This window comes from Eutrigla gurnardus (assembly GCF_963514095.1).
Source record: "Eutrigla gurnardus genome assembly, chromosome: 2".
Classification (NCBI taxonomy): Eukaryota; Metazoa; Chordata; class Actinopteri; order Perciformes; family Triglidae; genus Eutrigla; species Eutrigla gurnardus.
The window spans coordinates 15,429,638-15,457,520 of NC_139916.1; the positions used below are offsets into that span (position 1 = coordinate 15,429,638).

Genomic DNA, 27,883 nt, shown 5'->3' on the forward strand with positions numbered 1-27,883 from the left:
TCTAATTTCCGGTCAAACTCTAGCTAGCTCTGCTCTCTTGACGTAACTCGGGCTTTCTCCTAAAACCCATTGGCCAAAAGTTTGTCGTCGTTCGGAGAAAAAAGTTTAGCTGGAAGAATCGTAGGTTGCTAATGCTTAAAAATGTCAAACGTTTTAAAAGGGAAGAAACCTAACATGAGAGCAAGAAACCTCAGCGTCAACGGCCAGATGCTAACGTTAAGTGCTTTCCTCGAGATGACTGGTTAACGTGAGCTAGATGGTAGCAACAACAAAAAAAACCTGGCATTCACAACATTAGTTCTCCTACAGTTTTGGTGAGAAATGACAGAGCAGAGCCTGATAGCGGGATGCGGTACGGATGTGTTTGTCAGTTTCGCCGAGTCGCTGCACATATACACGGGGCTGTTAACCGTGGCGACGGTGTGTGGGGGGCTGTCGGGAATATTAGCCGCCGCTCTTTTGTACGTCTTCTGCCTGAAGCCTTTGCTGTTGACCAGACAAGTAAGCAAATGTCCCGCAGCCTCTTTGCTTCTCCTGCACATACACATGTCCCAACCTCGGATGTGCAGTAACAGATTGTCATGTGTCGGTCCCATCAGGGTTACAATGCGAGGCGGCTGCTCGAACCTGACGATGGGGAGCTAGACAACAACCAGAGTGACTATGTCAGCAACAGCAGGAAGGAGGCTCCAAGTGGCACTGCAAACGATAAAGTATTATTCTCTTCAACACCCAGACGTGCTGTGCACGTATCCTGGCGGTTGCATGACATTCTGTTGCATTTACGTGCAATAGCTGGAAATGAATGCCAACCCTTTTGAATTGTGTGACACAGGATTTTATTTCATTTATGCTCCATTAAGGGTTGCCCATTTAAAATATATATATATTTAGGCTACTAATTAACTTCCAACTAACAGTTTACATGTGTTAAATCATTGTCCAGGAGAAGAAGCAGCCACCACCACCAGTAAACAGTGATGTAGCTGCATTTGCATCCAGAGCAAAGGTGGTTTACCCCATCAACCAAAAATACAGAGTAAGTCTAGCATGAATATACAACATATCACCATATTAACATACACCTTCAAGTAGGTGCATAAGGTAACAGACTTTTTACAAAACAATGGAAATAAAGGCTTAATATTTAGACACTATATGGTCTTGTTGTCCTTTTGCTGTTTATAAGAATTTACATATAGTATGTCACAGGTTTACGATTATTCTTTTCTTGCCTGCAACCTTTTGCCAAATCTGTTAGCCTCTAGCTGATGGAGCGTCCAATCCGTCGCTGCACGAGCACTCCAAGTTGCCAGCGATGCCTAACGATGAGTCATCCTCCTCCACGGATGGAGAGTCTCTGAGCCAAGAGCAGGACAACGACGACAGCAGTCAGTTTATCTCCTCCTCGCTGGTCCCCAAGAGCCTGCAAAACCAGAGCTTCACTCGGGTCTTTCACTACCCTCGCACGCTGACACAACCAGGGTGGGAACCAGTAGTCTTTAAATGTTTAGCCATGACCACGCATCATAACCTCACAGCAAGTATGCACAAACCTGAGTTTGCTGAAAGGGATAACGCTCTTGTTATCTCTGCAGTTTTGAGGGGAGGATCAGCCTTTACTGTTTGGCCCTGCAGGATATACAACAACGTTGCTTCCAGCTGCAGGAAGAAAAATGTCTGGTGAGTCAATTTTCTTTAACACAGTAATACAATATGTATTCAGTCTATATCCTAGATTGTTTCAAAGTTCAAAAGGCAATAATGTTGCTTTTTTCTCCCTTATTAACTTTTTTTCTACTATAGATGTTTCTTCAAATAGTGAAAATAATATTCAGCAGTCGTTTTCCAAAGGACAAAAGTGATGCTGACTTCTCCAAGAATATTCTTCAAATGCAAGAAAAGGTAGAGCCAGATATTCATACATACATAATGCATTATTTTTTGCTGTCCATACTAACACTGCCTTATCAATTTGAAACCATAGCAATGTACTGTATATGTTGTCATCTGTCATTTCAGGAAGTGAATGACATGAAGAAACAGTTGCCGACGGGCCACGCTGCCAGCCAGAAAAATAATGATGCTCCCTGTACTTTGGAGGAAATAGAGAGATCCCAAAAAGATCTTCTTGAACGTGGCCTTCAAGTGGTAAAAACCCAGAGAGCAAATAATTAAACAGTTACACTAATACTCATAATATACTAGTTCTAGTAGTGCAGCTTTAGATACACTGACTGTTCTTAAGGAAAAGCTGATGTCCATGTCTTTTCACAGTCCAGACGTTTCAGCAAACAGGTGGAGGACTTATGCCAGCATCTGCTGAAGAAGAACAGCATTTTCTCTCCAGATGAAGCCCTGGATGTGATTCTTTCTCTCATCCAGACACTTCTGTTATTAGAGAACCACATGATGAACACACAGGAAGCCGATCTTAATGTAAAGCAATACTTCTCACTCAATTTGATTCTCATCCCTCGTTTCATCATTTGAGGATCTGGATATATTGAAAAAAATAATTGTTTTTTCCATTTTTCTTAGAGGATCCAGCAGAAGTTGTTGTGGTGGGAGGAGCTGATGGGGCTTCTTCAATCCCAACCTGCCTTGCTAAAGCGGGAAGTGTCTCTGAGGCAGGGCTTGATAGCAACAGCACTGGAGCAGCTGACAAGCGATGATGTCTTGACCTTTAGCCACATGGAAAAGATACTTTCAGAGGTTCAGGCAACTCTGACTGAAGGCCTTCAACAGTGCACTGAGGGTAGGATGTGTAAAGTGAAAATATGTTAATTCACAGCAACATACAATCAGGTCAAAAGGCAATATACAAAAAGCAACTTGTATAGTAAGCATTCTGTGAAGGTGATTGCAAAAGTGAAAAATGAAGAAAAAAATACATATTTTTGTAACACAACCATCCAAATTCTGACCAATGGTTTCCTCACATTATTCCTTAACTTGTTTCTGATGGCAAGCCTACTTTTCACCTACTTTTCAAACTTAAATGACGTTCAATCTCAAAATAGACCCTTTTCTAGGAATCCTCTGTAGCTCTTTAATAAGGTCAGGTTCTTTCAGGAAACCACAGGCTTTCTATTGTACTATTACTGCACCCTACACTCATGTACAATATTTCACCATAACACATAAAGCAGCTGATCTATTGAGAACAAATTCACATTAATAATACTAAAATTAACATTCGTTAGAGTAGTTTATTAGTCTTATGGGGAGCTTGCCCCTCCAAGTTAAATATTAAAAACACTTTTCTAGAAATGCATGTTCAACAATCTTATAGGAAAAAATCCATCATAGTGTTTTCTTTTTCAGTAGCTTCATTAGACAATATAGCAATACAGCAACAAGACCTCTTACTATCTTTATAGACCAGAAAAATGTATAATACTATTAATTATTATATAAGTGTTTACTGTCTATCCACCTACGTAACTCACTGAGGGTCGCTGATGTTGTACACCATATGTATTAGAATGGTGGACATTACAGACTGATGGAGCTCTACAGGCAGAAAGTGGGTACAGCAAAAAATTAAATCGCAAAGTAACTCCTGTAATGCATTAAAATCACATATAAGAAATACAAATGAAAATCACAGACAGTTAGTTTATAGTTAATTGTATAGTTAATTCTGAAAATATAGTCTTGCATACAACTACAAGCACAAACTGTATTAATGAACATGGCTTCACAAACTGCAGAACTACTCGGCTCATCCAAATATGTAATGATCACACTCCAGAGTGCACGAGGAAGACAAAGGAGCTAGTGAATGACAAGTGCAGCAGAATGGAGTCCAAGAGGAAGAAGCTTTTGAGGAGTCAGACCAAGGAGAAGAGCCGTGCCCTAGAACTGAGTCAGACTCCCAATGACCTACAGCAGCTCACCAAGGTCAGAGCAGTTTCCTCCTTTACACCAACATGTAGATCTGGGAGACCAACCAATGCTAGTGGATTCCACTGGTATCTAAATCTGAGCTGTATCCTTTCCTTCAGATGTATCAGGAGCTGCTGGTGAAACACAGGCAGCAGATTTCTGACTTGGAGCAGCAGCAGGACATCAGGGTGGCTGAAGCCCTCTGTGACCACTGGAAGGTAAAATATTCAATACTGCATTTTGTTTTTGTGTGCGTGTGCGGTTTTATTTCTTATGTCCATTTTTGTTTGTATCTTCAGAAACTCCGTGCCTCCTGGTCAGAGAGGCTTGGGGATCTAGCCAAGGATGTTTTCCTCACCTCTGTCCCTGCCCAGTCAAAGGTCTCTGCTGAGCGCTGCGAGAAGCTGTGGTTGGATCTGGAGCAGGAGTTGATTGCACAGCTGCAGCAGGCGGAGTCCACTACCAAGCTACAGCTGGAGGACATGAGGGCTCAGCTGGATGAAGATGGACAGGTAGACACCACCTCGTGGGTCAGATACATACAGGTTTCCCGTCGGTGCTAGTGCTAGTATTTTACGTTCATTTTTGAACTCTTTCTCTGAAATCTATGTGCATGAGATATGTGCAAGAGTTTAATTAGAAAATATAGTGTAACCACTTCTTAAATTATCATTTAGGAAATATGCAGTTAAGTAGCTTTTTAATCCCAGGACTCTGAAAAACTGGTCCATGCTTTTATTTCCAGTCACCTAAACTACTATGTTGCGCTGCGAACAGGATTACTGAAAAAGCATCTCAACCGCCTGCAACTAGAAAAAGCAAATATGACCATAAATCACCTGTGCTGAGGGCATTATCAGTAAATTTAGAATGTATATAAGAATTATAATGCACGTCTTTTATGCCCTACATGGTCTGGCACCCTAATATCTCTCTCATGCTTGCAGCCTGACTAGATTATTCTCTACGTCTCCATTAAACTGGTGGAAGTGCCTTTTAGCTTTTATGATCCAAGCCGCTGGAGCATACTTCCAAAACGATGCTCACGCATTGTGCAACACATTTGCTTTGCAAGGATTCCCATATGTTATAAACATTGTTTCTGTAGGTGTGGAGTGAGGAGATGGCTCTGGTGCAGGCCTGCCTCAAACATCTGAGTGAACAACAGACCACCATCTTCCGAGCCATGGTAGCCAGACAGAGCTACACACTCAACAGGTGAGATTGGAAAAAGTGTCAAAAAGTATTCATGGAGTATTGAGGGTGTGAAAGAGTACCTGATGTAAAGAAATACGAGGTCTGCACAAACAGCAGATTTACAACACAGTTGCATGTCATAAGTCATAAGTTACTTGGAAATAATACAGTGTGATCTTCTTCTCAGCCATGTGGGGAAAGTGATAGAGAAGAAGCATGAGCACCTAATGGTGGCGGTGCAGAGGTACTTCGTGGTCAGGCATTTCTGTCTGCACATGCTGAAGGAGATGAGGCTGTCCAAGCTGAAGGCACTTTCTCAGACTGATTTCAGAGCTGTTCTTCTGGAAGATCCCAGTAACATCCAGTCCTGTGTCAATTTAACACTAAAGGTGGGAAAAAATGTGTTCTTTTTTTGTTAACACGTTCTTTGCAGCAACTCAAAAACCGTTGCAAAATACAGTATGTCTCCTCCTATTAACCAATGACAGAATAGCAGTGCCAGTCTAGCTGGGAGGCATCTGGGCCCTGAAAGTCAGCTGGTGGGCCACAGCTTCCAGCAGGAGTTCCTCTCTGAACTGGAAACGGGGACGGAGCTTCTTCAGAGCCACGCTCAGCTGGTGCTAGGCAACGCCCTCAGCCATGCCATCCAACAGATGATGGAGACCCCGCCCACTGAGTCGCAGACCTCCCCGAAACAGGACGATGGTTTGAAGGTCGGGTTTGGATGATGCATTAGAATCGTGTTTCTGTAGTATGTTGCATGAGAGTAACATGTTTTTTTTTAAATTATTATTATTAGCACCACCTGACAGAGGCTGCCTCGGAGAGTGTGTATGTGACCAAAGATTCTCTCAGTCTACTGGTCCAAAGCTACTATTCCCACCTACAGGACATCGTCAAAGAATTACAGCATGACAAGTCAAACATAAACCAGGGTGAGATGACAATCACAACACACATGTCCACATCTGTATAAACTTTTATTTTGAGGCTGTTGGTTTGATGGCTTCACCTTATCCTTATTTAGATAAATTGTATGTGATAGGTGCCATATTTACAGTATTTCATTAGGTTATGTAGGCAGTACAATAATTACCAGAATTGTGTAAGACTATAACCTACTTTCTTATATTATTCTTCACTGTTAAGGTAGCATGATTTAAGTAGACAATAGTTACAGATACAGTTTTGAGTAGGACGCTTTCACATCTGTAGTGCAGTTAATTTGGTTCAGACCTAAGGGAAAACATTATACATTTTTGTATTTTAGTTCTTGTCCTGTTTCTGTTAACTCTGACTTTTTACCTAAAAAAAAAAAAAAAAACCCTAAGTGTAGTAAACATGAAGTTATACAGACTGACAGGCAACGCGTTGGACCGTTCTGGTGAATGGCATCCTGTATCATCAGGAACCGCGTAGGGAATCGAATTCCGATGCCTGACAGAATCGTATGCAGCACTTTAATGCTGATGATGTGTATATTAATGCTCCCATAAAGTTACAAATATCTACTTACTGTTCCTCTAGAGGTGGATGAGAAACAAGAGAGCATCAGTCAGCTGAACAGATCCTTGCTGAGGGAGCTCGTGAACTGGGGCAAGAAACCCACGTCTGCTGAGTTTCAACAGAGGTGCAACAACCCATTCAACAACACACCATTCTGAATTTCACATTTTGTCTACACTGCACACTTTTTCATCCATCTTAAAAACAGGGAAAAAACAACAAAAATTGTGGGTTGTTCTTTTGTGTTTCAGGGTTGAACTCCACAAAAGGAGGGTGTTGGAGCAGTGTGATCTGGACCAGGAAATAATATACCAAGAACTGAGGCGGAAGAAAGTAGACCAGGATCAGAACATGGAAAGGATCAAACTTCAACTGCTGGTTAGTTTCATATTTTCTGTACTTCCCTGCCTGACAATAGGTCTACGACTTAATTTCCAATCTTGCATGTTTATTTTCTGTAAGCACTGTCTTGCTGTGTCCATTAGGAGGCAGAAGGAATCTTCATCACTGATCTGGCAGCCTTGGCCCGAGTCTCACTCCACATTCCAGACCCAGAACTCGAAGATGAAGAGGACAACACTGGTAAGCACCTTTTAATCTCAGATAGTAAATATATGTGTACTCCTGTCTCTGTCCCTCACAGTGTCATATCTCAACAGGTAATGAAAGTGCAAATATATTGGATCTGCTGTCCCTGAACCCAGCATTAGATCCAGCCTTGAATCCTTCACTGACGCCAACAATTGTAACTCTGGTGGTAAAATCCAAACCAAAGAAGAAAAGGGATCCAGAATCTCATCTCAGCTGAAACCTCAACAAAGTAATGTTTATATATTCATGCAGTCATGTCCTGTAAATATATTCTCTTATGCCACTGCTGGTCTGTTGGTACCAACTTTGTTGTCTGAAAGGTACATCAGGTTTGTTTGCAGTAAACAAAAAGGGTATTTCCCTAATGTATGGATTATAACTGGGTTGTCCTGTCATTTTTAAATGTGTAAAAAGGGTTCTTGAATAAGTCCACTGAACAAAACAAATACTGTAGGTCTATGTGTTTATAAGTGCCATGCAGCATTATATTAAATCAGCAAAGCACATTCTCTCTTGAATACACCTTTGTACTCTTTTCACCTAGTATAGAGAAGTATATGCTACAGGCCTGACACTAATATATTATTGTCCTACTACACCCACATACCACGGCTCATCCACCGCATTGATTCCCAGTGATTCCTGAGTACACGGGATGATGGATGGCCTCCTCTGTGAGTCGTAAGATGAATTAGAGATGTCCATTCTGATTGTAGCGGAGTGCTACCACTCGGCGATGAAAGCCTTGCCCTTCTCTCGCTCTAATGGAGTTTTAAGTACAAGCCTTTATGGATGATAATGCAGAGTAATGGTGAAAAAGTCTGGGAGGGCTGAAGTCTGGCAGACAGCTCTGTGTGTAGGCAGCAATCTAGCAGGCAATTTACCTTTAGACCTTTTGGCTTACTGTCAGTTTGGAGTGTCAATTAGCCAACATCAATTTTTAATATTTCTGTTCTCAATTTGCGCACATAACCAATTATTGCTATTGCACCCTGAGAAAATAATCCTCCTGGACCTGGCCCATTCATCCACACTGCAGTGTGCTGCCAACAGGACGCTTTTCTTTCCACGTATCAATCAGAAACGTGGGTGATCTGTTGACGTTGTCTTCGATGCTCTGTGCTGAGGGGGGGGGGGACCGTTTGGATGTACTGCGAGGCCCCTTGGGGGGACTGCAAGGACTTGTGGGAAGATGACCTGATTTCTAATTTTCTCCTCTCCTGCCTGAGCTGTGGGCTGGTCGTTGCTCCAAACAGAGAAACCCATGAAAGAAGTCCGACAGTATGAGCCATCCCGGAGCTATTTGCATGATGGCCTCGCCATCTGTGTAAAACTGGATTTTATTTAGACAATTTCCCTGGACGCAGGAGTGACTCATTCTCTTTCAGTAGATTTGGGTAAGTGGAAATACTCTTTGGCTCACCTCAGCTTCAGCTACACCTCAGGAGGTGTTGACGACCCGAATTGCATTTGCAACACTGACGGCTGATGCTGCTCAAAAGGAAACTTGCAGTAAATATTATTAATGCTCTGTCCTCATCTTCAGACCGTTGCTAGAATAAAGCTACTGAGTGCACGTCAGTTAATTAATCAACACACTGCATGTGTTAGAGTACAGTGGTGAGTCTGCCCTGAGGGTGTTAATAGAAATGGCAAGATTAAAAATGTCCAGTGAGGTAAAGATGTGCGCAGTGTGACGGCGTCATCAGGTCAGATGATCAGTTATTTTAGGGCCCAAAATAAGGTCGCTTTCTAAATTCCCCACTCAAAGGGCTTTTTCCATCCCAGCTGAAATACTCTATGCTGCCTTTGAAACAGCATCAGATCTGAAACACGGTTGATATTGTAATTCAGTAAAACTGATTTATATCCTTAGATATCCTTAAAAATAGAACTACCCACTTCATTTTAATGCAAAATTTCCATTGTGTGCATCTGCCATCTTTTTATTTCTATTAACCTATTTACATTTAATATAGTGAAGGCATGGGTAATGATCTACAATACTCATACTTTTTAGATAATAAGACAATTACAGTATCCATTGCTTTCTTAGTGTTATTAACAAGTAATATACAATACAAACCACAATACAAACCACAATACTATACATGCATAATATTATAAGCCTATTGTACTTTCATTAACTGATGATAAGGAAAGAAAGAGAGACATGCACTTTTCTGTATCGTGCCATGTCTTTTTGTATTGACTTATTATATATTGTATATCTTGTCTTCATTTTAAAAATGTTTGTGAATTAATTTAGTTACTTTGGTTTTGAAAGGTGCTTGTTTTGCCTGGTCTTCTCTCTCAGGTGAGCAGCCATGGCTAACCTGCAGCAGGATTACCCTGGGGTCCTTCTGGGGATCCTGGAGGAGCTGGCCAATATGCGCCAATGGCTGAGCTTCCAAGATCTTTGTCGCATGGTCAGCACCCGTTTTGACCTGGAGCACCTCATTGAGCTCAGGAGTCTGTTGTTTGCTGCTGCCAGCCAGGACCCCTGTTTCCCTGCTACTCTCTTCAGAGATCGGGTTTCCACTAGGGGCCAAGGGCTATCGCCCATAGGTGTGGCTGCTGACATTGTAACTATCTTCAATCTCATTCAGATGACGGCTGGCGCCCCTGATGGCGGCCAACCAATGAGAGCCCAGATGGTCCTCCCTGTCGACCAATCCCTGGGCCCCAGTCTGCCTGGCGCACAGCAGCTGAACATTTCTGGTCGAGAGAGAGCACGTGCCCACTCTGAGTCCGGGGGAAGGCCTATCGACCGGCACTTGCTGTTACCAAGATCCAATTATTCCGCCCACAAGCGAGGGAGTCTTCCCCCGGATCCCATCTCACTCGTGTCCTCCCCTCCTGCTAGGGCGAGGGCCGTGTCCTTCGACTTGCCTCACACCACGCTTTTGTACCCCAGTGGTGAAATCCCCAACGAGTTTATGAAGAATATCTACCTGCCTTTGGAGACGGACAGTGAATCAAGTGGAGACTCTGCGCCAATGGAGGTATTTGAAGATGAAGAAGGATCGTCTGTCGACCAGAAGAGAAGCATCTTTAGGAAGGACTTCCATAACCAGCCGCCTCTAATACCCCAAGTGACTCTTAACAGCGAGTCTCCCAGTCCCAACACGAGTCAGAAAGGCTTCGACAATCGCAGCTTTGAAAAGATCCCGAATCCTTACCCATCACCAGCAACAGTCAACCAATCACCAGAGCAGCGGGCTAAACATGAGAGCCTTGACGACCTCCAGGACTCGACTTACTTCGGACCCCGGTCAATCCCAGATTGGTCCCCCTGCCACCTTCAACCTCCCAGGACCCAAAGGTCCATCTGGACCAACAAGAGTCACAGTCTAGAGGACCGGATAGGCCCAGGCAGCAGTGGAATGGGGATGGAGACACAAGTGGGGCTTCCAAGACGATCAACCCCTGTTTTGGGGGGGTCCTCGGGAGGCGAGAGCGGGGATAGTGGATTGGCAAGTGGAGGCGATGGAGTCAAAGCTCAAGGAACTCAGACAGACCCACCGGACACCCGACGCCTCCGTAGCTTGGTCCACGCTGATCGCTTCTCCTTCATGACCTCATTAGACGATCCCGAGTTCGGTGAGGATGACATCAGCGCCATCTTTCGTTTCTTAGACGACATAAGCATGTGTGGTTCCACGGGAGTGCTGCACCCCAGCGATGGATCAGGGGCCCTTAACCAGGACACGCCCGAGGCCAGACGCGGCCGCCTAGGTCAACTCCAAAGGCTTTTCCACTCTTTGGAGAGCAGCGATGATGGGCTCAAGGCCAGTGTCTGTAAGCTGCTGCTCCGTATGAGCCAGATAGAAAGACAACTGGATTCACTGAATGATGTAAAGGCGGAGATTTCCCAGGTGCTGTCTGCTCTGCAGCGGCTGGATGAAAAGATCCAGCAGCCTATCGGTGGGGATGGACAAGTCACCGATGGGCGATGGTTCGAGCCTCTCAGTGGCGTCTCCTCCTTTATGAGCCACCCCATAACCCCTTCTGACTCATCAGAGCCTCAGCCTCTGTCTGTGTCGGAGCATCTGTTTCCAGCGACTAGCACTAGTAGCCTGGACTGGAAAGGGTGGAACGCTCCTGGGGAGCAAACAGAAAGCAGCAAAGGTCAGGCTGATTTAAAGGTGGGGAAAGAAGGGAAGAAGGATGCCTCATCCCGTCGTGCCTCCAAAGCTCAGCCTGAAGAGAAAAACGTATCTGAATCCAAACAGCTGAATGTCTCTAATGTCTCTGCAAGAGACTGGACGGTGTCATTCTCAAAAGGCAAAGATGGCAAAACTTCACATGGACAGGTAGAGTCATTTCTCAGTCATTTATCTGTGTACATTTTTTTTTTTAGTATCAGTATCATCAACAGTAAAATATTCACATCATGTGTATATAGCTGAACCTGGGGTCTGTTAAGTAGACATGTGATTGCGTGGTTGGTTGAAAAGCTAATCAGGCCACTTTGTGGGATGTTAGTTTAAATCTAAGCTGTGAACACTTCAAGTTTACTTGTTGTCATTGTTATATAGAACAATTACAGAGAAGCAGTCAATAGCAGTGGAAATCTCAGGCTCCCTCCAACAATGCTCATTCATATTCATATGTATAAAAATGTCACATAAGTAAAAAGAGAGAAGGACATGAATTAGTGCAGAAGTTAAGATATAGGGATATAATATAACATTAAAATATTAAATAAAAGTGATATGTATAACAGTGTTTGATCAGGGCTGCAAAGAATCGTTTCAAAGGTTGAAATAGGTTTTGTATAATGCAGTCTATAAAAAAGTCTGTGTTTGGCCCATTTTCCTTCCAGGCCGATCAATCAGGCAGCACGACTAACCTAATCTCCAAAAAGTCCTCCAACCTGGTGGAACAAGTGTTTAACTCGTCCCTGTTCCGCCACAAAGACAGCAGTCTGACAGGCGGTCTAACCTCTGGGAAGATGCTGGAGCCTAGATTGTCTGACGGGAGGGGAAGGCCCATCTGGACTGTGGACGACAGAGAGGCTCGAATCTCCCCTTTGGACTTACAGGTACGATTTGTTGACTTTGACAGGGATACATTAGATAAAAACATTGAATTTCATCCTGTTTCCTAGCATGTCTTTAGTGCAGTTTTTGATTTATAAAAATACACCATGCAGGCTGAAGAAAAGTGGGAGGAATTCTGTGTCATGAAATAGCATCAACATACTAATGTATAGCAGGAAAGAGTGTCCAATTTGATTTTATTTGCTCTCATAATCTTGAAATGGAATGAAATGTTCTTCAGACCCAGGAGTCTCTGAACCCCAACAACATGGAGTTCTGGATGGACGATATCTACACTCCAGGCTACGATGCTCTTCTCAGGCGTAAAGAGGCTGACCTCCGCCGGGCCAAGATCTGTAAGCTCGCTGCACTCATTGCCACAGCGGTGGCTATCATTCTCATCATCGTCATTCCTGTTTGCACCATGGGCTCATGAAGACCTTTACAGGAAGTCCACATTGTTGCTTGCCGGCTATGTGCTCTACCCAGGAACTTCAATGCCATTCTAAGGGAGATAAGTTAATGACTGTGACATTAGGACCATAAAGCTGGATCGGCGATCAGTCATTCACTCCTGGCACTTCTCTGCATGCAGAACCATTATTTATGACTTCAAAAACACAGGAGGATTCAAACTGTAACTCACTTCAACTTACTCACTTTTTTTCTCCCGTTTTTTTTGTCATTTATTTCATTTTTCTTAATCATTTCAGGTGGCTGCAGAAGGAAATAATTGAGGATGAATATTTCAATTATTATTTAAATCTCTCTGAGAGGATATGTTGAAACTAGTAATACTGAGCCAATACAAATACATAAAACCCTGCTGTTGTCTGAGAAACGGGTTATAAATCAGCCTTGAGCCCTTGATGGCTCTTCCTTGCTGTTTGCTTATTTCACTTCTGTGTAAGATAATAGTTTACATACATAGGAGGTTTATATATTCAGTTCATAAATAGTAACAAGTTCTATCGACACAAGTGTTTTTACTTTATTCTAGTTCGACTGCCCCTGTCCTTAAGATATACTACTCAAAGCCAAAAGAATGATATTTTTATAGAGTTCCTCCAATTTTTCAAACCGGAAGATATAATCTGTTTGAGCCACTCATGAATGTGTACAGGTTGGAGTGTTTACCAAGTGTTGTTGTTGTTGTTGCAGCGAAGGAAAGAGGGAGTCTTTTCCCGTAAACACTGAGTGGGAGTTTCCACTTGTAATTTAATTGATGGGATGTTTGGAGTGCACCTATGCACATTATCACTATACTCACTTGGCCAAAGCTTTTCCTCATTTTCCACAAACTCACTTAGCGCCAACAGATTCATCCGCCGTCCTTTCACAGATAACGCGAATAGTCTTGCCAGGTTGACATTCCATTTTGTAAAAACATCCTGTTAACTCTGGAGACTTTTCTCTCTCTTTTTTGTTTTTTTAAATAAACTTTCGGTGCCGGACCAATGGGAGGGGGGGAGGGGGCGGTTTACCAAAAAAACATGCTCACTTTTAAAATATAATCAAATTCAATCCAATAAATACAGAGTAAATAGGATCTTGTAATATTTGCTTTATATTGAAACTGGTGTTGCAACTCTAAGGTAATGCTGTGCATTATACCGTGGTCAAAATAAGAGCCCCCCTTTAAATCCATTGTAATATATTACAAACTCATTAGTAACGATGGAAAATCATGTTGTGTTTATTGCAGAGCTAATGCATTGGATTGCATTATATTATCTAGGTGGTCATGTTTTTTGTCCACTCCCTCCACATTACTAGATATAGATGATTTTGTTTCTGTTCAACAATAGATAAGCACCTTTATCCATTTATACACCAAAGTGGACAGAAATTATGCATATTGTGAGAAAACCTACTATGTATGAAAATGCTTGTTTTTCATTATCTGTATCCAGACCCTTAAACATCACTTTCCTGTGTGTGCACAAATACGCAGAGGATGTATGGAGGGTGTGCACTACAATGCAGCCTCCTAAGTAGATGTATATCTGCCAAGTGTTCCCCATGAGGCTGTTTGTGGATCCATTACCCTTCCAATGGTGCCATTGAGGAGGCCAAACTAGTAGTCAGCACAATCTGCAGGTACTTCCTCTGAAACTTTGGTGCATTAGAGCTTCCTGATCCTTTTTTCCACTCTTGAGATACACTTGTTACATTTGGAAAGTGTTGTAGCCCTTTTATCCATGCACCTGTTAGATGGACTGTTAAAAATCTGTGAACTCATTATTCAGGTAAACACTCTGTCTTAAACTGCTTGTGAATTAAAGAAACGATGTGCAGGTATTACGGTATAAGTTGCATTGACTTATGTTGCCTGTCTGAATAAACTTGGCAAAGTGGAAATGTGCCTTTTAAAATGTTGTCGGATCTTATAAATAATACATCTGCACATTTAAAAACATTATGGGGAATGAAAAACATATCCTAAAAGCAACTGCTCTGTTTTTACAATATTAATTATCCCCCCCTCCCCCCCTAAGAAAGGGCAGACAGTGATTGAATTATTGACTAAGACAGAGTGCATATTGACTGACAAATGCTATTATCTCAAATCATGTCTAACAGACCTGCACTATTCAGAACACGCATGTGCACGTACAATGTTCTGGGGACGAGTATGACGCTCAATGAGACTGCCAATGCATTATTTAAAAAAAAACACACACACACACACACACACACAGATCAGTAGGGTTAGATTTATAGTCCATTGTTGAATTGTATCCACAATTTCTGATGTGTGTGTGTGGACACATAGGCTACATGTAAATTGTTTGCTATTGGTTGTGTGTGTGTGTGTGTGTTTGTGCGCGCCCGTGCATGTGTGTGTTAACCTCATTAAATCTTGCACAGTGCTGCTGCACCCAGATATGCCACCCGCAACTGATTAATGATGCTGTTGTGTGCCAGGGCCAACAGGACACAGTTAGTGACTGTTTCAAAGGAATTTATGATTTCACACATAATTTCAGCCTGAGTTTTTTTAATACACAGTCAGGATGCAAAGATACTGGACTGACAATCCTCGAGCAAAATACCTTTACTTAGGCTACTATACAAAAATAAAGCAGATTTGCAAGAAAGTTACCCCAAGCACAGAACTAACTCCAAAAACCTCCAGACCTTCTTAAAACTACAAACTCAACCCAATTTGACGCATATTTTTGGGGCCAGAGATCCCTATCTAAAATAATTGTTTCTATAGTAGATGAAGAGGTCCACTGGATCATTAAGTGCCTTATGTATGTCCCTATGTCCTCCTCTATGTATGGAGTAATTAATATTGAACTGCACATTAGAAAGAGTGAGTTATATTTATGTATTTTTTGCAAATGGTGATGGTTTGCAAATTTTGTTACCAAATCAATGGATCTATTAAAAAAGAAATGTAGCCTATGTATGCACAATGATATTATAATGACTACATATTGATTTAAATAGACCTACTTATTGACTGAGTAATATATCCTTTTATACAATATTGTATTCATATATTTATATTATATTTGTAGCAAAATGTCTCTTAATCAGCTTTCTATGAGTATTTATAAGACTTCTGTGGCCATCTGTAAAATGATATATAATGTCATATAATACATATATTTTATATATATATATATATATATATAATACATATATTTTGCATATTACACATAAAGCACATCATGTCATATGATAGGCATCCTAGGAGTCCTTTGGGAACCAGAGGACATTAAATCCCCTGCAGTTACAACTCTGGTTGTGTGGGGGCGATAGAGCGCTCCGATCGTCGCTAAAACAGTCGACGAAGAAGAAAACCGGCGCTGATTTTGAACTTTGAAGAAGAATGCACAAACTTTATCAAACAGGTGTGGCTCTACTGTGGCTGCTGTCGGAATAAACCATATTCAATTTTTTTAACATCACACGTTGTGAATGTTACATGTGTGCCACACCATCGCAGGAAAACGATTACGCAGGTACGTGTTTGGTTCTTTATTTTGTCCAACGTTACGACAGTTAGCTAGCTTTAAATCAAAACAAACCTGCTAATGTTAACGTTAGCACGCCGATAGCGTCAGTGTAGGTGCAGTAACGTTTATCGTGGTACAACATTACTTCAGTTTACAAGCTCGAGAGTTGTTTTGAATACTGCCCAGATAAAGTCACGGCGAAGGTAAGAAGCTTGCGTAAAAATAAGTTACGTTGTTTTCTTTAGCACTATAACGCTAGCTGCTGAGGCATGTGTTACATTTCGCGTGTTAGGTTAAACCATTGACATGGGATTTAGAGATAGTGTCAGTAACGGGACAACTCGATGCTAACGCTAATAAACATAATCAGGTTAACAACAACATGCATTGAATTTAACTCAACCATTTCTCCCTACTAATCTAACTAGTTGCAGTATCACACAATGGAGTCGACGGTGGTAAACCTGTTCAACCAGTTCGAGAGTCTGAGAGCCCAGGTGGACGGTCTCAATGAGGGCATTGAACCACGTAAGTTATTTTGGTATTTGCAACCTCTGAAGAACGCCATCCGAGCCTACGTGTGTAGCTCTAGTGTGGTCGAGCATGGTGCTAACGTTAGAAATGGTGATATTGTGTGTTAGTTGGTGAAATGAATTCTATGATTGCAGTAGCAGTAGAGCTTTGGCCGTAGAAAGTAAAGCCTGGCAGGGCCAGAGATGCTGTAGAAACTGATGGTGCACACAAATGGGGGTTAAAAGCAACTGGAGTGTGGTTAAAAAATGCATTTCATTAATCCAGATAGTGCTGTTAATTTCATTTCATTTTAACTAACAGGAAAGCACGGTTACTCATTTGTTACAGTCGACTTTTTGTCCTCTATCTTAAGGTGATTTGCATTACTGCAAACCAATGGAATGTTGTAGGCTTAATATACATAACCACTGCAGAAGAATAGTATGTTGTGCAAAGCTTCAATTCAACAATCTCTTCTCTTTTGGTCTTATTAAGAGTTTCTCCAGATGGCTCTGAACTTTGAGGAGTGCCGTAAGAAGTGGTTGCGAGCAGGTGATGAGCTGCTTTCCTGCAAAGAGGTGTTGTCCAAAGCAGAGACTGAAAGGGGAGCCCTGGAGGTCAAACTAAAGCATGCCCGCAACCAGGTGGATGTGGAGATCCGGCGGCGGCAGAAGGCTGAGGCAGTCTATGAGAAGCTGGTCGGTGCAACACTACTTTCTGGGATATATAAGAAATCACAAAAATTGACAAAAATCTAGAAGTTAATTCCATCTTGTGAAGGGCTCATGGCATGGGTGGAATATGGTCTCTGACGATACAGATAAGATTATTAACCTGATGAAGACCCGTGTCAAAGCAATGCGTTGGTTATTTGAAATGCATGTTGCTTTGTGAAATAAAGGCCTTTTTAATTTTGCACAAACCTTTCAGTGTAGGATTACTTTTGAAGGGGGCTTGCATGTTATTTTTTGAGACTATATTCAGCCCAATATGATCGATCAGCCCTTCACAAGATGGAACAAGCACAGTCTGCAGTACTGAAAGAGCACCTATATGTGATCACCCAAGACCTAGAGACGCTTCTACTCCACAGTCTTAACAATCAGGAAGTTAATAAGTTTATAATAATAATTTTGTCTGTTTTTAACTGCTGGTTTGTGGGTGTAACAGGAACGTCAGCTACAGCTCATCCGGGAGCTGCTGGTATCGGACAACAGTAACAGTATCCACCTAAGTGAGGAGCAGCGCTCTGCCCTTGCCTTCCTCAGTGCACACTCCCAGGCAGCTGCTAAGAGCAACCTCAACTCCAGTCACAGGTCAGATCCACCTTCTCCGTTTCTGAAACCGCTGATAAAACTATCATAATTTTAGGTGCTCTTCTAAACAAAGTGTCTCATCCTTTTCACTTATGTCAAGGGTAATTTGCTGTTGCATTTCACGTAGTTAGTGAATAACCTCTCTGTCATTAACTGTATAAAGGTGCAGCGTATGTTATACTGTAGGAAATGTAATTCAGTATGTAAAATATGAGTTCCTACATCAAAGCTTGTATGATTCACAGAATATTATGTTATTTCCCATCGAGGCTTGGACACGGGAACTTCAAACAGGAAGATTAAATGCTGACATGAATCTATTTTACAGATTAAATACTATCGATGAATCCACTACGTTGCTCTCAGACATCAGCTATGACCAAACGGACGACTCTCTGGTATTTTGACCCATTTTCTTAAAAATGTCACTGTGTGTTTTAACTGCTGATGTGAGGATCAGATACACCAGCATTCATTAAGTAATATAGTCTCTCTGTCCACTTAATCTGTAGGATTGGGATTCCTCCGTAATGAAGACAGTGCGTCTGCGGAAACGTCAGAAACGAGTGAGTCATGTCTTTACTCACATGTTGAGTAGAATTCTCCTTAACGCACATTAATGATGAAGTCATTCCAACTAGGTGTGAAGGCAGTTAGTAGTTGTGATTCACATGTTTCTATATGTCGGTTTAACTTTGTCTTGCTATTTGGTGTTCAGTTTTCAGCAGCCATTCCATAAAATACTGTATATTTGAATCTACAGCGTTCCTCCAGAAGACTCTCTGAGGTTCCTCCACTGGCAATGAAGAAACGTCGTTCCACTGGACGAAAAACCGATAGGGTAATGCTGACCTCTTCCGTTAAATGTACTATATAACAATAAAACTTGAAAAATAGTTGATCTGTAGGACAGTTTTACGTGTATTTTATTAATACTGCAGACAAATAAAATGGCTATCAAGAGAAAGTAAACCTCAATATATGTTTTTCCCAAAGGAACTCAAATATCCATGAGTTTAGTTGAAAAGATCATTAAGTATCTTTTTTTTTTTAATGTGATTCAGATGAATGAGTCTATAGTGGCCCACACCACTATCACTGTACCAGTGAACGGTGGTCCTGTCGAGGCCATCTCCACCATTGAAACTGTGCCTTACCGGACAAGAAGCAAAAAGAATGGTGAGTTTTTCAGATCTTTTGCACGGTACCTCTTTACAGAATTTTTTTTTTTTTTTTATAAAAACAAGGCATTTTTTGAGTTTCTTCCCTGGTTTGGAGATTGTACCAACATTTAATTTGTCTTCAGTTGCTCCAGCATGGAGTGACCAATCTGAGACTGCAACTGAAGCTCCAAGCACACCAGTCTCTGATTTCCCAGCCCATCTCCGAACCCCCAGATCAAATAGAGGAGGAAAGAAGCACAAGTTCATTCCAAAAACGGTAAGTGTTGTGTCTGCATCAACACCAAAAGCCTTTTCCCTTTGTTAAAGAAGTACCACTGCTTGAAGTATCTACTCACCTTGGGCACCGTGCTCCCTCTATCACTAAGGTGATCAAGTCTGAGTTCTGCGTGCCATGTGGGAGAAGAACAAAGTTTGGAAAGATGTACCTCCGCTGCCAGGACTGTAGGATTGTGACTCATCCAGAATGTCGTGACAGCTGTCCCCTGCCCTGTAATCCCACAGCCGTCAGCACTCCCATGATGAAGACAGAGGTACATTTATGGCATTTTTTAAACTCTTTTTTTATTATTTTTCTAGTACTTGAATGTTGAGATTAGTGGTATGAATTTTGTGTGCAGACCACCCTCGCTGACTTTGCTCCAGTCAGCTCCCCAAAGATCCCAGCTTTGGTTATCTACTGCATTAAGGAGATTGAACACAGAGGCCTACATGAGGTGAGACAGACTTAATTAAAGTCCTTGTTTACATGTCACCTTCATGTTATGCTCTGATCCGTTTCCCTTGAGCGATTACAAGAGATCATTTCTTTTTAATTCCTTATCGTATTCACTTGTACAGTAACACAAGCCGGCTAGACAATGAGAGCTGCTTTCTTATCTTGTCCTTGCCCCAGGTTGGCCTGTACAGAGTCTCTGGCCAAGAGCGCATGGTGAAAGAGCTGAAGGAGAAGCTGATTAGAGGAAAGACTCTGCCTCCACTTCACAAAGTGGACGACATAAATGTCATTGCAGGTGTCCTCAAAGACTTCTTCAGAAACCTCCCAGAGCCGCTGCTCACCTTCCGCCTCAACAAAGTCTTCATGGAAGCAGCCGGTGAGACTCTGTTTGAATGTTTGCTTAACACTATTCTTTTACAAGAACAAGCTTTTTCACCGAGTGAATCGAAGAGCTATTAAAGACTGGTGTTAATGTTGTTTTTAGAAATCCAGGATGATGGCAATAGTCTCGCCATGCTGTATCAGACCATCAGTGAGCTGCCACAACCCAACCGAGACACTCTGGCCTGCCTGATGATCCATCTGCAGAAGTAATTTTTATTACATTCCAGCAGTGCTGTGAAGCCTTTTGTTTTATCCTGTTCTTACTCCATCTGCTCTGCATTAGCTTCCACCCATTAGACAGAGGGGGGGTAAGCAAATACCAAGTCAGTTTTGAGACAAAGGTGAGCAAGAGTGTCTTTGCAGGACAGATACATTACATTTTAGTACCCATTTCTTTCTCTCAGGGTCTCTGAGTGTGTGGATACCAAAATGGATGTGTACAACCTGGCCAGGGTATTTGGACCTACTCTTGTGGGTCATGCAGTTCCTGACCCAGACCCTATGACCATCCTGCATGACACAAACAGACAACCGCGGGTAAAGTGAATGAAAATAATAAAGACATGGACATGTGTGTTCCACTGTTTCTGTTCATTAGAATGGTTTTTCCTAAACACTGGATTTTTGTCTTTCTAGATTGTAGAGCGCTTGCTCAGTATTCCAGCAAACTACTGGGGCCAGTTTGCTTATCCAGATAATACAGGCGTGGAAAACGCTCACTACACCGATACTCCAGACCACAAAGGTAAATCACTGAAAGGGGGTTACCAAGATTAAAAGTTCCTCCAAACTGAATGACAATGTATTAAATTTTATTTTACAGAACTGTTTGTTAATAGTACACAATATGTTCGATAACAGTCTAAAACATACCTTTTCATTGATCTATAGTGAGCATTTTGGGACCAGTGACCACTCCAGAGCACCAGATGATGGCCAAAACGCCCTCCTCCAGCTCGCTGTCCCAGCGCATGAAGCACACCCTCTCCAACACCACCATGTAAGCCCCCGCATACTCTCACATATAAGACCCTACCTTACATCCAGCTCACAGCACAACTCTCATTGCTACTTACAGACCAACGCAGTTGTCATTTTAATGCCCATGTGGTGAAAATAACAAATGAACTTGGGTGTTTTGGTCTCAGAATGAAATGAACGAAATCCTCTGTTTCAATCCATATTTGTTGGCCTTTCAAAAAGAATAATTTCACTGCAGAAGACTGCTTGTTTCTCCTATCTGCCGAAGCAGCCATTTAAATAGTAACGCAGCTCCACTTGGCTTTTAAAGAGAATGCGACCTGATCTATCAATATATATTTGAAGCTTTGGTGAACTAAGCTTGTGATCAATCAAATTAAACTAACGTAGTTGTCCACATATGAATATTGGATTCCTGTTTTTACCTTTTTAAACATTTGTCATTTGCAGTTTTACCTATTATGTTTGCTCAATAACTCTTACTATGCTTAAAATTCTACTCTTTCCCCCTCGAACCCCCAAACCCCCTCCATCCTCAGATTTGGGAGCAGGAGCAAAGCATCCGCTGCCTCTAACTGCAGGGGCAACTTCTTCCAGTCTCCTCAGGTGAACTAATGGCAAAGGAGGGGTAAAAATCACCCATATTGTATTTCTGAGCTTCATACTGCAATAACCAAATAACTGTGGGAAAACTACTGTGCAATTTTAGCATGTAAACATTGTATTTTTTATTATTCAAGTATTTTATACAAGACTTTCTAACCAGATTTTGTTTTATTTGAAAAGATTACTGCATGAGTGTTTTAATTTGGTTTTATACTTTTGATTACTAATGATTTATTATTGACCAACATTGTGGTGACATCTATGAGACTGTAAGAAGTTTGAAGGCTTTGAGTCAATTTAAGGATTATATCTTCGGCATTGTGTTTGATGTTGATAAGCTATGCATTCATTGCTGTTGGTCCATCTTTGAACCTGTGGTTGTAACCACGGTGACGGGGGTGCTCGAGCACATCTGCAATGAATAAATAGGGAAAATTATATTACTGGCCGGTGTCTTTTTGGCATTGGTTGCCTTGCCATTGTCCTGAAACTGACTATTTTTTTGTTTTCATGATTTAACAGTTTGTTTTATATTTGTTTATTGTGTGCTATGACGCATAGAAATCATGGCAATTTATATACTCAAGCAATACTACAATGTAAACACTGATACTGAATGGGAATAATGTTGTATTTTGCACTGTAACAATCAGAGTAATGTGTGTTCTATCTGGGAACACGTCACTAGAGGCTGCTGTTGCACCACTTTTGCAAGCCTTATCCAATGAAGATGATTTACTATATATTATGCACAAAACCAGTCAGTATGACTGATGCTCATTACAATCAACACATCATTGGGAAAACTATAAGGATTACCGAGACCCTCATCTGTGTGGTCATCACAAAATATAGCCTGGAGCTTCTTGGATTTATGAATGAAACTGATTTGCATGCACACACAATTTGAAACATTTGTATTCACAGTAATATTCTTGCACAACAATGCACAAAGGGATATCTCTTCCCTGCTGCTCTCACTCTCACCTTTTTTTTAGAAGCTCCAGATTTTAGCATGATGACGACATTATTGGTTAAAGTACTAGTTATTTAGAGGAGAAACATTTATGCTGACAAAAAACTGATTCACAGGATTTACTCATTAAAATAAAATCTAACCTTGTTCTACCTGCGAGTTAAGAAACGCCATCATTTTAGGTTCTGAGATTCCAGAAACGCCATCATTGTTTTATACATTCTTGTACATTTTTTCGATTCTGTTCTATTTATCAAATTAAATATTGTCTAACCGATGTAGTTAGTTTCGCCAAAAATGATGTGGACTGAATGTTAACCTTTCGTTCTTTGTCTTTGCTCAAATAAGATCACACAAAAGCAATGAGAAACCCTGCTGAAATGGATTTGTTGCCTAAAATTCAAAGAAAAAATAAAACCTCTTAAACCTGAACGTGTTACCGTATTAAGTGTGATTTAACTAATAATTAATGCATAATTCACGCCACCTAAAAGCTGTTCATCTTCCCGGTGGAAATTGAATGTTGGCCATTGTTATTCAAGATCTTCAGTGGATGAGCAAAAGCACAGCGTCAGTTATTCCAAAGCTGATGTGGCACTGAATGATAATGCAATTTGGCTCATTGTTCCAATAGTCATTACAGCTATTTCCATAATCTATTGGGCTGAGTGGGCAGGCGATGAGGTCCAACATTATTGTGAGTTAAAGCAGGGATCATTTATACATCTTATAGTTATTCCATTAACAGTTGCTAAGCCAGGCTCAACCCATTGACATACATTTTGAATGGCCTCATTCAATACAGAGTTTCAACAACACATTTGGGCCCTTTGAGATCTGAGCCCAGCTGTTTGGGGGAGAAAATATGGTATGCAGAGTTCATCCAAATGAGTTTGTTTCCTTCCTTTTTCTTTCACAGAGACACACACACACACACACACACACACAAACAGAGACACAACGACTGCAGAAGACCCTCAAAATGTTTGAATTTCAAATCAACATTAATAGTTCATCAGCCTGAAATGGGGTCTCCTGTGTGTGTCGATCTGTCCGCTCACTGGGGGATAGTGTGTTTATTTATGCTGTATGTGTGGCATACGCTCGGCGGCTACAGACATCAAACAGCTGGCTGTGTACAGTGAGTCTCTGTAGCTCCATATTACAGCATGCCCCAGTGTGCAGTGATGGAGCTCCACTCTGCTGTGGGACCAACGAAGGCCAAATGAATAACTAGTCCAATTAAGAGCTCTTAAATAAATTACAAAGTAAGCTGGTAAACACAACAACAGTAGCACTATTTAATTCCTCTATTTATAGGGTGACCTGCAGGCAGTGATCCCAAAGGAACCGACACAACTAGGACCATCTCTGGAAGCTGAATGCAATCGTTGATCCAGTTCATGAGGTTTAGTTTCGTTATCGACTGATTGAATGTACAGTGCGTGCGCGTGAAACTCTTGCAGTGTAGCGTGGAGCGGGTGTCCGCAGCGTTGCCTGCCTGAGCGTCGGGGTCAATAATGTCAGCACCTCAGACATGGCAACTCAATAACTGCTCACATCCACCCATCTGATCATTTATTGAAGCAATGCGTTTGTTAAAGCAGAAAGCCGTGTTAACCACTAGACAAATAGTTCTTTCATGTCTAGTATTTGACTATTCGTATATGTACATTTGCTGCATAAAACACAGTGTTTTACATATTTTGTCACATGCTGGGGGGCATTTCTTTGTTCTCGCTGTGCTGTTGTAGAACCTGCCTCACTATTTTTGGAAGATTTACTGCCGGATTAGGCTAGGCACCATGCAGATTTGCTTTTTTTAAATTGCATCAAAATGGGCAAAGGAGAAGGAGCAGTTTGTCAGGTTTTGAGAATAAAGGCACATTTCTAAACACATGGACCGACCCTGATACACCGCTTCCTTAGCATGCTAAGCATCCGCCTGAAAAGTGGTCCTCCAGATGCAGTTTACAGTGACTTATGCGACAGATTGTGTGATCAATATGATTTCCATCTGGTGAATTAAGCACAAAACACTGAAATACCAAACTGTACCACACTGGGCTTATAAAAGTCCAGAAAAACGACAGGAGTCATTGTGCAATCCAAAGCCAGTGAGTTTTTTTATTATTTTTTTTAACGGCAAATAATTGTATAGCTTGTTGGCTTTTAACGCTTCTGTTCTCTCTCTCTCTATCTTCTCTCATTCCTTCTGTTTTTCCCTCCACCCCTCCTTTGAATCGAACCGCCGTCTAAGCTGGCTACCGTGCGTGGTCGATACCTTGTTACCACAGAGAAATCAATTATCTCGACCAAGCAGCAGAGGAAAGAGGCAATAATGAAAGAACGCTCCTCCTTTCCAGACGATGGCCGTGGTCATTAAATATGAATTTATCATTGGCTGAGGAGATTTATAGAGCGAGATGTGGGCCCCATGTTCACGCTCTCTTTAGTTCAAAGTCTGACTACTACTGAAACTGAACGGGCAACAGGTTGTCAGGCTCACCATTTGATTGTTTGATCATGATGATTAGATGTAACTGATGCAAAGATCCGACCTTAAACTCTCCTCCAACATTGGCAGCCTTTAGATGACAAGAATGTCTTCGTATTTATGACGACACACCTTCTAACCAAATGACTGGCCTCTGAGGGGAAATGAAATACGATAAAATTCCCTAAAATGGTGAGAGGATTAGATTATACCGAGTCCATGAGGTGCCACCGCATTCATGGGCAGCGCTTCAATTCGATGTCGAAGCGCCACTCACTCGGGTGACAGTGGAGATGGCAGAGATGGCTGACTGCTAGGTTGGGCATGCCAACCATACTTGCTGTTTGGGTCCGTAATGAGCCGTTCTGACGACTTGTCTGACAACTGCTGCTGGAAAACGGAAAGAAAAAAACCCCACAAACCGCTACCATCACCACGGCCGGGGAAAAAGGAAATATGCAAATGAGCGAGAGAGGGATGAAAAGGGAACGTAGAGAAAAATGTGTAATCCGGGTCTGCTCTTAAGGCAGCAATAAATTCCATTTTAATGGGGCACCACAAGCAGTAGCAGGCACTCAGCAGTCTGTTGTGTTTGATGCCAAATTGTGCAAAATAAACAGATTTGCTGTGCAGCTGGTCCAAACACACTTTCTCTCTGTCTCTCTCTCTCTCTCTCTCTCTCTCCTCCCCTACAACACACACACACACACGCGCACACGCACACACACACACACACACACACACACACTCACACACTACCTACTCATCCCCCAATCTCTCCTGTATCTCTCCCCCTCCCTCGGTCACACCAGACAAGAATTAGACAAATAATCACAAAAAAACATGTAAGTGCTTTTATTTATTTTCTTCCACTTAACTGAGTACTCATCTCCAGCTGTCACACACAAAGTCAAGGCCGAATATTTGTTTTGACAGGGAAAAGAGAGAGCTGCGTGTCACTAATGAGAAACAACAAGCCACATCTGGCTCATTTCCTCCTAAGACGCTTCCTTATTTCAGAAGCCGCACACTGACCATACTGTAGGTGAGTAACGCAAAAACTGATCTCGCTGGCTGTCAAAAATCTCAAAGTAACACTTTTTATACTGTAGTAGTCAAGTAGCCTAATTAACTGATACGGTACAAAATGCAATTTTGACTATATGTGGTTGAGAAAAGTTCAGTTTAAAAAAAAAGTGTTCTCAGGATCTGAATAAATGTAATATGAAATCAGAGCAGCAGTAGCTCTAGAGTATTAATAAGACTAAAACTGTTGAACCAGGCCTCTGTTAGGTTGGTGTTTCTAGCAAAATACTAATATCAGTATTTCACATGCTCATAATGATGAACATGCTATTGTAACCACGATAAAGGCAGAGTAGGTCAAGGGTAGGTTTGAAAAAAAAAAACACAGACTTTGACTGTGAACCATCTTCAGACGTCTGTTCAAAGCCGCTCCCCAGAATGCCAAATGCAGTGTGGCAGGCGGGCCGTCCAATCAAAAAAGCCGGGCCGGAGAAAATCATTGGACGGGGTTTTTACAGTCCTGCCACGGCCACAGATGACATTATATTATTTTTTAAAGTCCGAGCATTTCATTTATTCATTACTATCAGTATGTTACGAGGATTTCAAGTAATATAACAGAAAGTGTTTCTGAATAGAATCACCTACACAACCTTTAACATTTCATGAAAAACCTCAAATCTCAACCTGCTATTGGCACCAGAGGAAAAGTCAGGGGATCACCCAGTTAGTAGGATTCATCCTCTGGGGGCCATGAATGTTTGTACAAAATGTTGTGGAGCCATGGTTGACATTGTTTTAGCATCTGCACACACACAAACACACACACACACACACACACACACACACACACACACACACACACACACACACACACACACACACACCATTGACTTTGGCCATTGTTTCCACGATTTATTTATGTTTTTAGAAGCCAAGCACCCACATGTGGCTGCACACATACACATACACACAGCCACACAGCTGGTATACCTGTCTGCTTGCAGCTGGATGTTTCTGTGTGTGTCCTCCTGCATGAGTACATCTGAATTCATGTAATTGAATGTGAATGTGTGTGTGCACAGGTGCATGATATGGAATAGTGTGCGAGGGGCTGTGGGCATGAATGGCTGAGTGTTTTCTGGTGAATGTGTGCAGCGACCATGTGTGTGTGTGTGTGTGTGTGTGTGCAGGTATGTGTGCGCCTCTGCCTCAGAGTTTGGAATTGTTTTTTCCGCCTGGATGAAACCAGCGATAAATACTCATATACAGTGTGAGAAACTCATATCTTCTAAGGCACACAGCCCCAAATGGAATCCTTTCGTAGCCCCTTTTCATGAGACCACTTGCAGTATTCCACCACCCGACTGGCATGACCAATTGGTTTCGTGTGTTTGGCTAAAGTTGAACCTTAATAGCGCTGCCGGGGCATTTTTAAGTGCCTCAGACTTGCTACAAAAAACTTCTCGACATGTAGCACCTCA

At 41.9% G+C, this 27,883-nt stretch overlaps 3 protein-coding genes across 3 annotated transcripts; all 3 read left to right on the forward strand.

Moving 5' to 3' along the window:
* The first annotated feature begins 43 nt into the window (after positions 1–43).
* Positions 44–7,564, forward strand: evc (EvC ciliary complex subunit 1). Its single transcript, XM_084027250.1, has 20 exons — positions 44–501; positions 600–713; positions 947–1,039; positions 1,262–1,485; positions 1,599–1,683; positions 1,807–1,905; positions 2,023–2,151; positions 2,278–2,439; positions 2,542–2,758; positions 3,758–3,906; positions 4,011–4,109; positions 4,191–4,403; positions 5,000–5,109; positions 5,276–5,477; positions 5,577–5,801; positions 5,888–6,023; positions 6,616–6,718; positions 6,846–6,972; positions 7,080–7,176; positions 7,254–7,564. Exons 1-20 carry the CDS (start codon positions 322–324, stop codon positions 7,400–7,402), a joined length of 2,913 nt encoding a protein of 970 aa, XP_083883376.1. The 5' UTR covers positions 44–321; the 3' UTR covers positions 7,403–7,564.
* A 1,941-nt stretch (positions 7,565–9,505) lies between these two features.
* On the forward strand, positions 9,506–12,772 carry minar1 (membrane integral NOTCH2 associated receptor 1). The gene is made up of 3 exons (XM_084021522.1): positions 9,506–11,501; positions 12,014–12,232; positions 12,472–12,772. The coding sequence occupies exons 1-3, from the start codon at positions 9,513–9,515 to the stop codon at positions 12,664–12,666; spliced, it is 2,403 nt and encodes an 800-aa protein (XP_083877648.1). The 5' UTR covers positions 9,506–9,512; the 3' UTR covers positions 12,667–12,772.
* Positions 12,773–16,085: 3,313 nt separating this feature from the next.
* Positions 16,086–23,297, forward strand: LOC311031739 (rac GTPase-activating protein 1-like). Its single transcript, XM_084038194.1, has 17 exons — positions 16,086–16,207; positions 16,630–16,729; positions 17,210–17,412; positions 17,885–18,030; positions 18,359–18,428; positions 18,543–18,596; positions 18,794–18,871; positions 19,095–19,209; positions 19,337–19,470; positions 19,580–19,744; positions 19,832–19,927; positions 20,107–20,305; positions 20,414–20,519; positions 20,718–20,850; positions 20,950–21,058; positions 21,205–21,313; positions 21,834–23,297. The coding sequence occupies exons 2-17, from the start codon at positions 16,645–16,647 to the stop codon at positions 21,907–21,909; spliced, it is 1,878 nt and encodes a 625-aa protein (XP_083894320.1). The 5' UTR covers positions 16,086–16,207; positions 16,630–16,644; the 3' UTR covers positions 21,910–23,297.
* The last annotated feature ends 4,586 nt before the right edge of the window (positions 23,298–27,883 follow it).